The 17,748-nt window shown below is 47.7% G+C and overlaps 1 protein-coding gene across 4 annotated transcripts in view; it reads left to right on the top strand.

The window, feature by feature from the left end:
- The window catches only part of STKLD1 (serine/threonine kinase like domain containing 1), a 133,924-nt gene that overhangs the window by 52,797 nt on the left and 63,379 nt on the right, over positions 1-17,748 (top strand). For 2 of the 4 annotated variants that reach the window (XM_077468199.1, XM_077468197.1), the window contains exons 2-4: positions 7,007-7,093; positions 10,641-10,685; positions 15,956-16,030. In XM_077468199.1, coding sequence (XP_077324325.1) covers positions 7,007-7,093; positions 10,641-10,685; positions 15,956-16,030 — 207 coding nt within the window. Of the gene's footprint in view, positions 1-4,892; positions 5,056-6,151; positions 6,282-7,006; positions 7,094-10,640; positions 10,686-15,955; positions 16,031-17,748 lie in introns of those variants that run through there. The other 2 variants (XM_077468198.1, XM_077468200.1) reach the window with 2 other exon arrangements.

The following is a 17,748-nucleotide window of genomic DNA, read 5'->3' as shown; positions in this document are numbered from 1 at the left end:
GTTTGACACTTTAAAAATAAAATAAAAAATTTGATTACTTTTACTCCTATTACAAGGGATGTAAACATCCCTTGTAATAGGAATATGGCACGATCGGACCTATTTACAGTGAGATATGGGGGTGGGGTCAATAAGACCCCACATCTCACCTCTAGGCTGGGAAGCCTAAAATAAAAAAATAAAAAAATAAAATAAAAATGATCACGGCTTCCCAGCCGAGGCGGCGCCTTTATTTGAATGCAGAGGCCAGGCGTGACGTCATAACATCGCGCCCGGCCTCCGAACGATCACAGAGACTCCGGAGACCATCTGCTCCACCGGAAATCTCTATGATCATTATCCGAGGGCCGGTGAATCCTGTGTCCGACTCACCGATGGAAGCGGTGAGTCGGTAGAAGCACCGGAGGGTGGCGGGAGGGGGTGGGGGGGGGACGTCCCCTCCAGCCGCCCGTAAGAACGATCAAGCGGCGCAACAGCCGCTATAATCATTCTTATGGTGCAGGGAATCACCGGCTGAAAATGAATGATGTCTGTGGCCTCAGGCATCATTCAGATATACCCCCGGGAATTCGAGGCCGTCCCAGGACATCCTCCCGGCGCGAAGTGGTTAAGTTATATGTCTGCAAAGATCACAGCAAAGTTTAAGGGCTTGTTTACACCATATGTGCATGAAAACTGATAGGAAAACTGCACAGATTTCACTTGGGCAGAGATATCAGTTTACCTTATTTTTATGTACACGGACATCAGTTTTTATGCACGTCAGGTTTTTTTCCCCATGCGGAAAACTGCATACACGTTGCAGATTCCTGCACAGAAAAAAAATCTGCATTAGTGTGAACAGGGCACATAGAGAACCGTTGGGGTTTTTTTTTTTTGAGCCCTTGCAGAACGCACGCCGAAAACTGACATCTCTGCACCATGGTGTGAAAGAGGCTTAATGCAGTTTGCGCTCAGAGTTGTGATGCACTGACAGTACTTGTAGGCTCGGTTCACACTAGGTGGGCTCCAAACAGGCATGTACTGGCCATCGGGACTACCGGGAGTTTCCCGGTGGGCCAATGGCTCAGTGGGACACTCTGATGTAAGGGGGTTGGTGATGGGACACTCTGGTGTAAGGAGGCTGGTAATGGGACACCCTGATGTAAGGGGGCTGCTGATGGGACACTCTGATGTAAGGGGGCTGCTGATGGGACACTCTGATGTAAGGGGGCTGCTGATGGGACACTCTGATGTAAGGGGGCTGCTGATGGGACACCCTGATGTAAGGGGGCTGGTGATGGGACACCCTGATGTAAGGGGGTGCTGATGGGACACTCTGATGTAAGGGGGCTGCTGATGGGACACTCTGATGTAAGGGGGCTGCTGATGGAACACCCTGATGTAAGGGGGCTGGTAATGGGACACCCTAATGTAAGGGGGCTGCTGATGGGACACTCTGATGTAAAGGGGCTGCTGATGGGACACTCTGATGTAAGGGGGCTGCTGATGGGACACTCTGATGTAAGGGGGCTGCTGATGGGACACTCTGATGTAAGGGGGCTGCTGATGGGACACCCTGATGTAAGGGGGCTGGTGATGGGACACCCTGATGTAAGGGGGCTGCTGATGGGACACTCTGATGTAAGGGGGCTGCTGATGGGACACTCTGATGTAAGGGGGCTGCTGATGGGACACCCTGATGTAAGGGGGCTGGTAATGGGACACCCTAATGTAAGGGGGCTGCTGATGGGGCACTCTGATGTAAGGGGGTGCTGATGGGACACTCTGATGTAAGGGGGCTGCTGATGGGACACCCTGATGTAAGGAGGCTGCTGATGGGACACTCTGATGTAAGGGAGCTGGTGATGGGACACTCTGATGTAAGGGGGCTGGTGATGGGACACTCTGGTGTAACGGGGCTGGTAATGGGACACCCTGATGTAAGGGGGCTGCTGATGGGACACTCTGATGTAAGGGGGCTGCTGATGGGACACTCTGATGTAAGGGGGCTGCTGATGGAACACCCTGATGTAAGGGGGCTGGTAATGGGACACCCTAATGTAAGGGGGCTGCTGATGGGACACTCTGATGTAAGGGGGCTGCTGATGGGACACTCTGATGTAAGGGGGCTGCTGATGGGACACTCTGATGTAAGGGGGCTGCTGATGGGACACCCTGATGTAAGGGGGCTGGTGATGGGACACCCTGATGTAAGGGGGCTGCTGATGGGACACTCTGATGTAAGGGGGCTGCTGATGGGACACTCTGATGTAAGAGGGCTGCTGATGGGACACCCTGATGTAAGGGGGCTGGTAATGGGACACCCTAATGTAAGGGGGCTGCTGATGGGGCACTCTGATGTAAGGGGGTGCTGATGGGACACTCTGATGTAAGGGGGCTGCTGATGGGACACCCTGATGTAAGGGGGCTGGTGATGGGACACCCTGATGTAAGGGATGCTGATGGGACACTCTGATGTAAGGGAGCTGGTGATGGGACACTCTGATGTAAGGGAGCTGGTGATGGGACACTCTGATGTAAGGGGGCTGGTGATGGGACACTCTGGTGTAAGGGGGCTGGTAATGGGACACCCTGATGTAAGGGGGCTGCTGATGGGACACTCTGATGTAAGGGGGCTGCTGATGGGACGTTCTGATGTAAGGGGGCTGCTGATGGGACACTCTGATGTAAGGGGGCTGGTAATGGGACACCCTGATGTAAGGGGTGCTGATGGGACACTCTGTTGTAAGAGGGTTGGTGATGGGACACTCTGATGTAAGGGGGTTGGTGATGGGACACTCTGGTGTAAGGGGTGCTGATGGGACACTCTGATGTAAGGGGGTGCTGATGGGACACCCTGATGTAAGGGGTGCTGATGGGGCACTCTGATGTAAGGGGGCTGGTGATGGGACACTCTGATGTAAGGGGGTGCTGATGGGACACCCTGATGTAAGGGGTGCTGATGGGGCACTCTGATGTAAGGGGGTGCTGATGGGACACTCAAAATGTAAGTGGGCCGGTCTGGATGAAGTCCAGGGCCAAATTTCTGTCCCAGTCCAGCCTTGGCTCCAAAGTTGCGCGACTTTCAGCGCAACTTTGGAGTCCGACTTTGAGGTGACTTTTACACTCTGGCGTATTGAAGTCGTATCAAAGTAGCGCAGGAACCTTTCCTAAAAGTTGGACAGACTTGTGTAGTATCAGTAAAGACAGCTCTCATAAGGAAACATTGAATTTCACGTCATCCGACTTTGTGTCTCACAAGTCATATCCTATGTTGCAGTGTGAACCGAGTGCGCACAGGCACATTCTGCAGTACAGTGTAAACGCTTTCGAATATTTTCATGCCAGGCAGCTCCTGGTGCTGCATACAGCCTCCTTCATTCATGAGTTGTTGCAGGTGATAATCTGCATTGGTGAGCTTACATCTGTGCGCACGCACTACTTTACTTAAAGCAGAGGGTCACACAAAAATGTAACCTTCGCTTTTCCGTAGGCTGCATTGATGGGCGCTGGTGGGGCTGCATTTGATGAGCGCTGGTGAGGCTGAATTTGATGGGTGCTGGTGAGGCTGCATTTGATGGGTGCTGGTGAGGCTGCATTTGATGGGCGCTGGTGAGGCTGCGTTTGATGAGCGCTGGTGAGGCTGCATTTGATGGGCGCTGGTGAGACTGAATTTAATGGGTGCTGGTGAGGCTGAATTTGATGGGCGCTGGTGAGGCTGAATTTGATGGATGCTGGTGAAGCTGCATTTGATGGATGCTGGTGAGGCTGCATTTGATGGGCGCTGGTGAGGCTGAATTTGATGGGCGCTGGTGAGGCTGCATTTGATGGGCGCTGGTGAGGCTGCATTTGATGGGCGCTGGTGAGGCTGCATTTGATGGGCGCTGGTGAGGCTGAATTTGATGGGTGCTGGTGAGGCTGCATTGATGGGCACTGGTGAGGCTGCATTTGATGAGCGCTGGTGAGGCTGCATTGATGGGTGCTGGTGAGGCTACATTTGATGGGCGCTGGTGAGGCTGCATTTGATGGGCGCTGGTGAGGCTGCATTTGATGGATGCTGGTGAGGCTGAATTTGATGGGCGCTGGTGAGGCTGCATTTGATGGGCGCTGGTGAGGCTGCATTTGATGGATGCTGGTGAGGCTAAATTTGATGGGTGCTGGTGAGGCTACATTGATGGGCGCTGGTGAGGCTGAATTTGATGGGTGCTGGTGAGGCTGCATTTGATGAGCGCTGGTGAGGCTGCATTGATGGGCGCTGGTGAGGCTGCATTTGATGGATGCTGGTGAGGCTGAATTTGATGGGCGCTGGTGAGGCTGCATTTGATGGGCGCTGGTGAGGCTGCAATTGATGGGTGTTAAATTAAAAAGATGGGGTATACAGGGGCAGGGAAAAGATGAGTGGCAAAATTAGGTTTTGCCTAGGGCAGGGATATGCAATTAGCGGACCTCCAGCTGTTGCAGAACTACAAGTCCCATGAGGCATAGCAAGACTCTGACAGCCACAAGCATGACACCCAGAGGCAGAGGCATGATGGGACTTGTAGTTTTGCAACAGCTGGAGGTCCACTAATTGTATATGTCTGGTGGGGTGTCACAAATCCTCGCACCAGCCCTGCCTCTTCCCTACTACTCAACTCTTTCTCTGTTCAGTTCCAGAGCAAGACCGCCTGGCTTTACCGCCTAAGGAGGAATAGGGGGGGGTCTATATCCCTCCCCCCATACACAAGCATGTGAAGGAGCCGCAGGATTTATATATTAATGGGTCGCGGAGTTTGCCTATAAACTCGCCATTTCTATGGCCACTGTCCCTTTAAATGAGTATTAAAGCAAACCACGCCTCCAGGAATTCCGTACCGCTACTCCTTTGAAGGTGAGAGGCTGGACAGCCGGCCAATCAGAGCGGCGGGGCGTGCCATTTTTTCCAGCCGTCTCCATGGTAACGATGGAACGCTCAGAACGTGTGCGCGCGCGGCTGCTCACGAACGTTTCCATGGTAACAGGTGGACGCTACTTTCCACGAAGGCCGGCGAGGCCCAAGATTGAGATTAGTGACCGGCGATGGAGAGATACAAGGTAATGATCCACAGAACGCGTCCTGGACTGAGCTCCGGGCAGAGTCTGCCCCTTCACCGCTGATGTGCCCCTTCACTGTGTGCATGGTCCGGCTGTCTGCTGACAGACTTCTTCCTCTCATATGTTATTACTGATGTGTCCATCAGCCCCCCCCCCCCCTTCACACAGGCCCAATGTGTCCCCCGAGGGTTGTGACCTCCGCCAGTGCTGGCAACTGAGCACTAATCCTTTTCCCTCCTCCCAGTACAAATCATCCCCCCTTCTGAAATCCCCCCTCCCAGCACAAATCTTTGGCCCCCATCCCCCAAATCCCCCCAGCACAAATGCCCCCCCCCCCCCAAGAAAAAAATATCCCCTCTCCTAGCACAAATTCTCTACCCCTAAAAATTCCTAATCCCCCCCAGCACAAATCCTCTTCTCTCATTCCCCTTCCCCACACAAAGCCCCCTAAATGAACACTCTTAGCATACCCCCACAAATTTCCCTTTGTAGAACAATACTTACCCTCTGTCGCCACCATTCTGGGTGAGGGAATCGGGAAGTGAAGCGTTGCGGCTTCACTTCCCGGTTCCCTACTGCGCATGCGTGAGTCGCGCAGCGCACTAGGAACGGTCCGCGCTGTCTCTGGGACCCGTGTGTGTCCCAGCAGACAGCGCGCCGGGACAGGAAGAGGCATAGACTCCCATGGGAGTCTATGCCCGGAAGTGGGTGCAAATACCTGTCTTGGCGGCACAGTGGTGTAGTTGGGTAGCACTTTCGCGTAGCAGTAAGAAGGGTCGCTGGTTAGAATCCCAACCATGACACTATCTGCCTGGAGTTTGCATGTTCTCCCTGTGCCTGCGTGGGTTTCCTCCGGGTACTCCGGTTTCCTCCCACACTCCAAAGACATGCCGGTAGGTTAATTGGATCCTGTCTAAATTGTCCCTAGTATGTATGAATGTGAGTTAGGGACCTTAGATTGTAAGCTTCTTGAGGGTAGGGACTGATGTGAATGTACAATGTATATGTAAAGCGCTGCGTATATTGATGGCGCTATATAAGTAACTAAAATAAATAGACAGGTATCTGCACCCCCCCTCCCCCCTGAAAGGTACCAACTGTGACACCGAAGCCTGTCAGGACTAAAGAACAACTCCTCTTCTGTAGAAGAGACCTGGGCAAGGCCAAGAATACTGCTTACAATAAGACTGCACAGGGCACCGCTGGATTTCTGGCAGGATCAACAGGTATCTTTTGCACTCACTGAACAGATGTAACAAAACCTTTCAATTGTGTATTTAAAGCGGGGTTCCACCCTAAAGTGGAATGGATGAGCGGATCGGGGGTCTTCTCTCAACACGGGGACAAGGTGCGGCCCCCCCTTCCCCAAGGCAACCCCCCATGTTGAGGGCACGCGGCCTGGTACGGCTCAGGAGGGGGGGGGGGGCGCTCGCTCGTCCCCACCCCCTTTCCTGGCCGGCCGGGTAGCATGCTCGGATAAGGGTCTGATATGGACCTAGGGGGGGACCCCCACGCCGATTTTTCAGCGTAGGGGTTCCCCTTTAAGTCCATACCAGGTGACGGGACCAGCGACGCCTCCTTCGCTGGTCCCGGCTACCTGGAGACGCGTTCAAAATGAACGGGCTTTTCTCCGGGCGGGAAAAGTACGTTCATTTCAAAAGTACGGCGGACTGGCACACACACGGCCTTACTGTCCGTCGTAATGCGAGTCCGGCGGACAGATTGGAGTGCAAAAATACTTTCTTAGTCCACCCACACACAGGGGGGATTGTTTGCCGGACTTTTCCACCGGATTGTTTGATCGTGTGTACGAGGCATTAGCTGCAATATATATTACATTGTTGTTCTTGGATTTAGATACATTTTAATGACCCTTTCCGTCCAAAAATGTACATACTGTATATACATATGCATGAGTCTCATATGCCCTTAATCATTTGTATATTAACAGGTGCTGGAGGAATGGCCGCCTGGAGCATTTGGGGTGACTTGTCTTGTGGAGGAGCCAGCGTCACAAAGGAGATTTGCTGTTAAAAAGGTCTGAAACACATCTATAGATAATATACTGACACTCTGACTGGGTTCTTCAGGAAAGAGGTTAACGATTTCCCTAAAAGTGAACCCAGGGGCAGTCCAAAGCTGGCGAACCACTGGCAGGATTAAAGAGGTGCCTCTCATTGAACCAGATTATAGAGCACCCCGGAAGCTCCCAGACTTCATTGTTGGTCCGAAGCTGTGATAGATGGCCTTATTAATTAATATCAGGGATGAGGATGCTGGAATGGGCGGGTTTAAGCAAGAATCTAACAATGATGCATGTGAAATAGAGTGTCCTAGGTTTGCAGGCTACCGACCTGAGTGCTTTGCAAGCTGAGCATATGCTCAGGAAACACGTGAATTCATACAGTTAACATGACAGCGATAAAGGTGTTTCAGAGACTGAAATACTCTTTGATGTAGGCAGGGGCATATCCAGGGCAGGACTTAGGGTGGTCGGGGCCCCTGGGCTTGAGTCACTTTCGGGCTCTACCTTCTATACATTACCGTATTTATCAGTGTATAACACACACCGGCGTATAACACGCACCCCAAGTTTAGGAGGGAATTTTAAGGAAAAAAGCTTTTAGGAGGGAAGTGTAAGTGAAAAAACTTACATTTAAATGCCCATCAATGCAGCCTTATCAGTGTCCAACTGCAGCCTTGTCAGTGTAGCCTTGTCATTTGCAGCCTTGTTATTGCAGTCTTGAAGTTTAAAAATGGTGCAGCCGAGATACAGAGTCCTGTGTATCTCGGGGGCTCTCTGGTCCTCCCGGTGGCCCTCGGCGGCTCTCGGGTCCTCTCGCCAGCTCTCGGGTCCTCTCGCAGTCCCGAGCGGAGCTGAGAGTTCTAGGCTCGGCTCACAGTCACACCCAGTCCCTGCGTTATGTCCATCATAGGGTGGGACTGTGAGCGGAGCCGAGCTGAGTACACTTGGCTATGTATCTCGGCGGGGCCCCCTATTGGGTGGGGACCATGGGCTTGAGCCCAGTCAAGCCCAATGGTAAGTCCTGCCCTGGGCATATCGCATTCTTTTACTAAGATGACGGCCAATGCTGCACCAATGCTGCCCTCTTCTGATTGGGGAAATCTCCGACATTAGGATGGTGGGGTCAGAATTTTGGCATGGATCCATCCAGCCTTGTATCAATGGTCCAGGCTGGTTGTGGTGTAATGGTGTGGAAGATATATTTTTGGCACACTTTGGGTCCCTTATTACAACTGAGCTACCTGAGTATTGTTTCAATGCTGACCATGTCCATCCCTTAATGACAGTGGTTCCCAAACTTTTTTGTCTCGTGGTGTACCAAAAAGATCCAAATATTTTTCACGGCACACCTGAAAAATATTTTTGTGGTGAAGACCTTATTTATTTATATACATATATATTTAGTTTTACTTTCGCTTGCTTCCTTGCTTTTCATTTAACAATTTCTCTTCCAGACTTGATTAAGTATTTCTCCATCACTAAACAATGAACAAACTTTATTTATAAGCATTAAAGTTGGAATGGAACGGTCTCTATTATTATGATATGATTAAAGCGATCGAGTTCTCCCGAGATCTTGCACAAGTCGCGCATTACGAAATTACGCATTATATATGTTACTTTTTTTTTTTTTACTTTTTGTGACATTGATTTCCGTTTCATTTTTCGATATGTTTAAGGTTTCAAAACGTTAGAAATTTTAAATATTTTTCAAAACTCGCACAGCACACCTGCAAATCGAATGCAGCACACTTGTGCCACGGTGCACAGTTTGAGAATCACTGCTTTATGACTACAATGTCCCCATCTTCTGATGGCTACTTCCAGCAGGATAATGCACCATGTCACAAAGCTCCAATCATCTCACCACTGGACAATGAGGTCACTGTACTCCGATGGCCTCCACAGTCACCAGATCTCATCCAATAGAGCACCTTTGGGATGTGGTGGAATGGGAGACTCGCATCATGGATGTGCAGCCCACAAATCTGCAGCAACTGCGTGATGCTATCATGTCAATATGAGCCAAAATTTCTTAGCCCTTGTACACACGGTCGGACATTCCAACAACAAAATCCGTTGGATTTTGTCCGACGGATTTTGTCCGAAAATTGTGTTGCATACACACGGTCGGACAAAGTTGTCGGAAAATCCGATCGTACGTAACGTGATGACGTTATTCCGTTACGATGGGACTATGTTCAGGCTAGTAGCCAATAGCTTTGGTCTAGGAATTTGATCTGAGCATGTGTGGCACTTTGTCCGATCGGAATTCTCGACACATGATCGGACAAAGTCCCATCGGATCATGTTGTTGGAAAATTTTATAGCCCAGCTCTAAAACACACGGTCGGATTATCCGACAACACGGTCCGATCAGACATTTTCCGTCAGAATGTCCGACCGTGTATACAAAGGCTTAGGAATTTTTCCAACACCTTGTTGAATCTATGTCACCAAGAATTAAGGCAGTTATGAAGGCAAAATGGGGTCCAACCCGGTACTAGCAAGCTGTACCTAATAATAAAGTGGCCAGTGAGTGTACATGCCAATGCATTTTAAGGAGCAAACCCTCTTTATCAGAGCATAGTCCCAAAATAGTTTTCCAATCTTGCATTTCAAGGCCATACAAGTGGTGGTTGTTTTATACCTATGGCTTATAGACTTTGGCTCATTAACTCTCACTGTGGAGGGCTGATAGCTGTTTGAGGTCTATATCCTGAGATTCCTCTTGTGTTGGGATTTTACAGGCAATTAATGTATAGACAAAATTCAATGTTACAAACAATTCATTCTAATTTGTATTTTGTCTATACATTGGTTGCCTGTAAAATCCCATCACAAGAGGAATCTCAGGATATATAATAATAAGGGATGATGGCAACCACACCCCCAGTTATATGAACTTCTTTTTTCAAAAAGCTGTTTAAGTTCTGAAGAATTTGCATTGCTCACGTGGGCCAGTTCTGGTCGGGCATTGCAGCTTTAGATACCCATTGAACTGTACAGCTATCTGGTTGCAGGGCAATGAAGCCGTATGCTGATTAACGGCCTGGCACTAGTATACAGAATGTTATTCAGCGCATAGTTGATTCCATTAAGGCTGGGTTCACACCGCTGCGGGGGGAGAACCGGATGTGATTCGCACAGCAAATCACATCCGATCTCCGTAGCGCTGCGAGTTCAGCCATACAGATAGTATGGCTGAACTCGCAGCGGTCCCGCAGCAAACTCGCACGGGACCCTTTTTTGGGTCCGCAACGGAATCGGATCGCATGGGGGTTCACACCATGCGATCCGATTCCTGTGCGAGTCGGCAGATCGCACTGCGATATGCCGACGGATCTGGGGGTGTCATTAACATAACATTGACACCCCCAGCCGTCCGCATAGGGCAGTGTGAACTGCCGGCGGGAGGTATGCGATGCGGGAAAACGCCGCGGATTTGCGGTGTTCCCGCATCGCAGCAATGTGAACCTAGCCTAAAGGTTTCTTTTTTACAAAGGTGATTTTCTTAATAATACATATAATAACATTCAATCTTTTGTATCATTGACAGGTGGAGTGTATAGATGAGCGGGAGGGCAATCTCGCCCTAGAAGAGGTAATTTGCTAGCGGGGACAGTAACAGTTAGGCTCCATGCACACTGAAGCTGATAAACTGCAGTTTATTGGCGTTTGGGCGTTTTTTGTAAAAGCCCATAATCTCCACTCTATGTTAGCCTATGTGTCCATGCACACATGGACGTTTTTCAGCTTTAATGAGCAGTGGAGTTTATGGGCTTTTTTCTGAACGCCAGAAATTCGCGTTCAAAGTGCCGTTTTTCAGCGGCAAAAAACGACAAACGCTCATTAACGCTCATTAACGCTCGTTCATTAGTGTTCGGCATTCTATTTTTCAATGCATTGTGGGATTTTTGGAGTGTCCTCTGTGTATTTTTATAAAAAACGCCCATTAACGCTAACGCTGTAAAACGCTCATTAACGCTCATTAACGCTAGTATAAAACGCTGTTAAAAGCAGGTTTTTCAACCAACGTTTTCTGCCAGCAATCTGGCGTCCAGAAATAGCTTTTTTGAGCTTCAGTGTGCATGGAGCCTTAGGCTCCATGCACACTGAAGCTCAAAAAAGCTATTTCTGGACGCCAGATTGTTGGCAGAAAACGCTGGTTGAAAAACCTGCTTTTAACAGCGTTTTATACTAGCGTTAATGAGCGTTAATGAGCGTTTTACAGCGTTAGCGTTAATGGGCGTTTTTTATAAAAATACACAGAGGACACTCCAAAAATCCCACAATGCATTGAAAAATAGAATGCCGAACACTAATGAACGAGCGTTAATGAGCGTTAATGAGCGTTAATGAGCGTTTGTCGTTTTTTGCCGCTGAAAAACGGCACTTTGAACGCGAATTTCTGGCGTTCAGAAAAAAGCCCATAAACTCCACTGCTCATTAAAGCTGAAAAACGTCCATGTGTGCATGGACACATAGGCTAACATAGAGTGGAGTTTATGGGCTTTTACAAAAAACGCCCAAACTCCAATAAACTGCAGTTTATCAGCTTCAGTGTGCATGGAGCCTAAAACTTGTGTTTTTCTTTTAAGAAATTCCAGTCAATTATAAACATTTTGTGGTGAAATTATGACGCCAGATTGCTGGCAGAAAACGCTGGTTGAAAAACGTGCTTTTAACAGCGTTTTGTACTAGCGTTTATGAGCATTTATTAGCCTAAGGCTCCATGCACACTGGAGCTGATAAACTGCAGTTTATTGGAGTTTGGGCGTTTTTTTTTTTTTTTAAAGCCCATAAACTCCACTCTATGTTAGCCTATGTGTCCATGCACACATGGACGTTATTTAGCTTTAATGAGCAGTGGAGTTTACGGGCTTTTTTCTGAAAGCCAGAAATTTGCATTCAAAGTGCCGTTTTTCACCTCCAAAAAACTACAAACGCCAATAAACGCTCATAAACACACGTTAATTAGTGTTTTGGCATTTTATTTTTTCAATGCATTGTGGGAGTTTGGAATGCACTGTGAGATTTTTGGAGTGTCCTCTGTGTATTTTTATTGAAAACGCCCATAAACGCTAACGCTAAAAGATGCTCATAAACGCTAGTACAAAACACTGTTAAAAGCATGTTTTTCAAGCAGCGTTTTCTGCCAGCAATCTGGCGTCCAGAAAAAGCTTTTTTGAGCTTCAGTGTGCATGGAGCCTAACCCTCTTTCCTGACGCCACAATGGCATCATACTAGTGATAGGCTCCACTTCTCTTCAACTCCTTCAGGACCATTGAATAGCATATATTAAAGACCTTAGGACCCAACCCATTTTTCTTTTTTTCCTCGTACCTCCATGCACCAGTAAAGAGTAAGCAGTTCTATGTCCCCACCTCTGCCTCCATGCAGCATCCGGCTGGGTTGAGCCTCTCTTGTGTTAGCTCCACTCAGAGAACAAGTTCTCCGGGTGCGCTGATACATGGACAACATTGTTCTTCTATTCAGAGGTCTGAAACAATTGCTGATGCACCAAAAGATTCTCATAAACACCCTGCGGGGATATGGCTGGTTTATTAACTCTCTCTAACGTAACAGTTACTATGCCGGGAGGTACTCTGCCAACTCCTCTGTTTGGCTTCCACCAGACAAAATGGTGGAAGTCAAAGAAGGAATGCTGAAGACAGTAATCTCCACTTGTTTCACCATTTCTCAGTGCCTCAATCTGACTTCAACAGTTTAAGCTGGGATGTTTAGAATAATAGAGGAAACAGAATCTGGCACAGTTATCAACTGTCACTCAGTATGAGTAGGGTTATACATACGGTGGTGGCAGAAGAGGGAAAATCTGATGAAGTCGCCCCCGTTAGAACCATTAGACTAGATCACAATTACTATTCATCTCAGCAAAGATAGCCTGGAAGGCACACTGTGAGAAACTGTTGGTTCAGTCCAATGGGAGATTCCCAGCCAAGCGGGGTAGTTTTAAATACCCTAGAAATCCAAACAGCTTCTTTAGCACCTTTCTTCTTACTACACAGAATCAAGGGAAGATCAGTCTCTCTGCACAACATGGCATCAGTTGCCTATAGTCATCACCAAGGAGGAACTTGTGGCAATATGCTATTAAGAGAGGTGAACCCCATGCTGTCGGGGTCAGGAAATTGCCTGCAAATTCCGAAAGCAGTTTACCTCCTAGGGGACTTGAACACACAGACAGACTAACAATCATACAAACTTTCCAGAGCACGAGTGGGCCCTATACTGTAGATCTTCTATGAGCTGGTCCACAGGTGGGGCCAACCACAGACCGGTTGGAGAAAATCAACCACAGATCCATGGAGAAAATCAAGGCATTTGTCCCCTCTGCCTTGGGGTGTGGAACTGATTCAGACATCCTCCTAAATTAGAAATCCCTGTGAAAAGCAATGCAATCACAGCAATTTCTAATTTAGGAGGATGTCTGAATCAGTTCCACACCCCAAGGCAGAGGGGACAAATGCCTTGATTTTTTCCATGGATCTGTGGTTGATTTTCTCCAACCGGTCTGTGGTTGGCCCCACCTGTGGACCAGCTCATAGAAGATCTACAGTATAGGGCCCACTCGTGCTCTGGAAAGTTTGTATGATTGTTAGTCTGTCTGTGTGTTCAAGTCCCCTAGGAGGTAAACTGCTTTCGGAATTTGCAGGCAATTTCCTGACCCCGACAGCATGGGGTTCACTCTCTTAATAGCATATTGCCACAAGTTCCTCCTTGGTGATGACTATAGGCAACTGATGCCATGTTGTGCAGAGAGACTGATCTTCCCTTGATTTTCTCCATGGATCTGCAATCTAGCCTATATGTTTTCCACCAACTTTTTTCGTAATGAGATTCCTCTTGAGGCTGTGGAGAGTAAACATGGTAGTCATATCCATTCTTCCATTTTGACAATGAGGGCCTTGAGTTTTCGTGGCCGTTCATCTCATGAGACAGACGACGATTCCCCTTTGCACATACGCAGGCCGTGGCTGCAAACAGGACGACTGATAGGGGTAGCTTGAGAACCTAGCCTGCTCCAGGATGAGCGCTACCTTGTGGAGTGTGAGAAGGCACTTTACTAACAACATCTATGCCAAAATCTGGAACAAGTTTGCATTATCTCTTAGCAGGGCGAGATATTGACACTACTGCACCTCCTGTGACAGCTGTTCTGGACTTCTTGTAGACCAGATTAGGCATGAGCCTTAGCCTATATTCCTTGAGATTGCAAGTGTCGACTAGGTTGGCAATAACAAGGCTGTGCCGGAAATCCTTTTGTTTGCACAAATTTTAAAAACAGGAGCTTTTGACCACCACAAAGGAGGATCTTTCCCAGTGGAATCTATCGGTGTTGCTGGATTTCAAATCAGTTTGACCATTTTCTTCAACAGAACAGTGTTCAGTTTGTGACATTATCTACTAGGCAGTATCTATCGCAAGATCGTCAAGCAGAAGGATTTCTGAGATTCAAGCTCTGAGAGCTTCAAAAAAATATATTAGTTTCTTTCTAGAAGGAGTAGACTTGTGTCCGGTAGAGCATCTTGTATCAAGGGTAGCGACAGCCATCCATATAACAGTCACCTGGGCATTGCTTACCTTCCCAGAGGATCACTCAGGAGGGTCACACAAATTGGACATGTACAAAAGTTGAAGTCCCTATCCACAATTGCCCTTTTCAGATCATGGTTTAAGCCTTTCATCTTTCCAGCTGGAATTCATCAGAGGAAAGAGGTTACCTCCTGGTCTTAGTAGGTTTGATCATGCATATAGGGTGAGGGGTTGTGAACCTCCTTCAACAGTGGATACATACTCTCCCAGAGTGGTTTTGGTCTCATGGGCTGCCCATTTGAAGGCGTCCATGGAATCCATCTGCAGGGAAGTATCATGGCCACCCCAGGATACCTTTTCTAGCGACACAGAGTAGCTCTGGGGATCTTGCCATTAGTGGAAAGCTGAGGAAGGACTGTTTCGTCTTCTGTCCCATTCTAATTTAAAATTGATTCGACAAGTAGAGCTCGCCTTGTGACCTAGTTATTTATCACTACTATGCCGACATGGCGGCATCAGGAAAATGGAAAATTGGATCAAATACTTACTGTAATTTTCCTTTCCTGACGCCAAACCATGTCAGTATACGGACCCATCCTTGTATGTTTTGGTATGTAGCCAAATACAAAGAATGGGGTGGGGCCTAACTAGGTCTTTAATTTATTATTATTATTATTATTATTATTCAGGATTTATATAGCGCCAGCAATTTATGCAGTGCTTTACAATATAAAAAGGATACAATACAGTTACAATACAATAAAATACAAGAGGATTAGGGGTGCCCTGCTCAGAAGAGTTTACAATCTAATAGGGTGGGGCAGGTGGTACAAAAGGTTGTAACTGTGGGGAATGAGCTGATGGAAGTGGTAGGAGATTAGTTGGAGACGTGATCGGCTTCCCTGAATAGATGAGTTTTCAGGGATCGTCTGAAGGTAGCAAGAGTAGGGGATAGCCGGACCAGTGGAGGTAGCGAGTTCCAGAGGATGGGAGAGGCTCTGGAGAAATCCTGGAGACGAGCATGGGAGGAGGAGACATTAATTTGAATTTATGCTATTCACTGGTCCTGAGGGAGTGGAAAAGAGGCAGAGCCTATCACTCGTATGCTGCCATGGTTTGGCTTCAGGAAAGGAAAATTACAGTAAGTATTTGATACAATTTTCCATTATGGTTCAAATACAGGAATATTGCACAACCTAGAGACATGTGGCAGGAAGCTGCAGTCTTGCTAAGAAAAAAATATTTCATGAATATCTGTGCTTTCTAGGGATATCCGTGCATATTTGGTTTACATTTTCTCTTTCTACTGTACAGGCTCTGTCACTCCTGGAGCTTCAACACCCCAATATCTGCCCATATATAGAGTTCTTCATGGTCTGGGATAATAAGGTAAGGTATTCACCATACTGCAGATCATCAGAATAACGTCCTCTGGCTTTTGCTGTTAAAGGCCTAGCTCCTGGGTCTGGCATCAAAGTTCACAGGTTACATTGATCGAAATGGATCAGTTGATAGTGGTTATGCTTGGGGGGACCCACCCACATAGTGAATAATGGACAAAAACACAATCTGGGTATTATTCTTTTTGTTTCTTTTCCGCAGAGCATTTAAATATTGGAGTATTAAAATGGTTTATTTAGGCTGATATAAAATGCACACATGAAAGCAACTCTGTAATTGTTAATTGTTGTATAATTTTAAATATAATTTATATAGCGGTACTTGGGTATTTCCATTATACTACAGGCTTGCGAGGGTCCACGACTGCCTGGGCTCAGAAGAAGTGGATTGAATTATGCAGGCCTGCATTTAATTTGAGGCTATCCAGTGGCAGAAAATAATTTCTGCAGGGTCAATGAGTTATTCTTTTTTTTTTTTTTTTTGATTGGAGTTCGTAGAAGACATGGCTCTGCTCTGAGTTCCTGAGCTCTTAATTCTTAATTGAGTTGGCTGGAAGTGGAGCTTAATGCATTTCAGATCTGCAAGATAACTACACAGCAGGTTGAACTGGAAGGACCCCTGTAAATGGATGGCGCCGTCCCCTCAACAACGTAATGAACTTTCATCCAGCAATCACTCCTCTATGCAGCGTTTATAATCTTCTCAAAAACTCAACAATGCTGTATTTGCAAAGCAGACCGTCTAGACCTCTGCAAATAAACAATCCCTTTTTTTGGTAAACTAAAGTTACATTACCTAAATATTTCAGTCCAACCACATATAATCTTGGGATGTTTTCGATACTCTGATTACAAAAAAAAATAATGGAAGCTTGTGGACAATTTTCCAAACACTTTCTGTTGGATGAAGTAGGAAATCTTTTATTTATTTTTTATATAGTCATCATGGCCCATGTCGTCTAAACACAATCACATTTCCATTGTAGTTTTAGCAGTTTTTTGCATCAAAATGAAAAACTCCAAAAACTTGCAGATTTAAAAGCGAATCCTAATTTGTGTGATTTACCAGCCACATTTTTTAGACTTATGCCACGTACACACGATCATCAGACTATCCGGCGGACTTAGTCTGGCGGACAAACCGCCGTAAAGCCGCTGGACTGTCCGAACGAGCGGACCTGCCCACACACGTGACTTGTCCGGTGGACATAGTCCGTCGGATTATCCGCCGTACTTTTAAAATGAACGGACTTGCCCACGCACACGGAGGAAAGTCTATTCATTTTGAGTGCGGCTCCAGGTAGCCGGGACCAGCGAAGGAAGCGTTGCTGGCCCTGTCACCTGGTATGGAGTTAAAGGGGAAGCCCTACACCGAAAAAATGGCGTGGGGGGTCCCCCCCAGGTCCATATGAGACCCTTATCCGAGCACGCTACCCGGCCGGCCAGGAAAGGGGGTGGGGACGAGCGAGCGCGCCCTCCCCCCCTCCTGAGCCGTACCAGGCCGCGTGCCCTCAACATGGGGGGTGCTTTGGGTAAGGGGGGGCCATGTGGCCCCCCCACCCCAAAGCACCTTGTCCACATGTTGAGGACAAGGGCCTCTTCCCAACAACCCTGACCGTTGGTTGTCAGGGTCTGCGGGCGGGGGGGGCTTATCAGAATCCGGGAGCCCCCTTTAATAAGGGGGCCCTGGATACCGGCCCCCCACCC

Source organism: Lithobates pipiens, unplaced genomic scaffold, assembly GCF_037356315.1.
Source record: "Lithobates pipiens isolate NorthernLeopardFrog02 unplaced genomic scaffold, aLitPip1_a1.2 Scaffold_11, whole genome shotgun sequence".
NCBI lineage: Eukaryota > Metazoa > Chordata > Amphibia > Anura > Ranidae > Lithobates > Lithobates pipiens.
The sequence above is the reverse complement of the archived record's forward strand: the minus strand, read 5'-3'. Positions and strand labels throughout refer to the sequence as shown.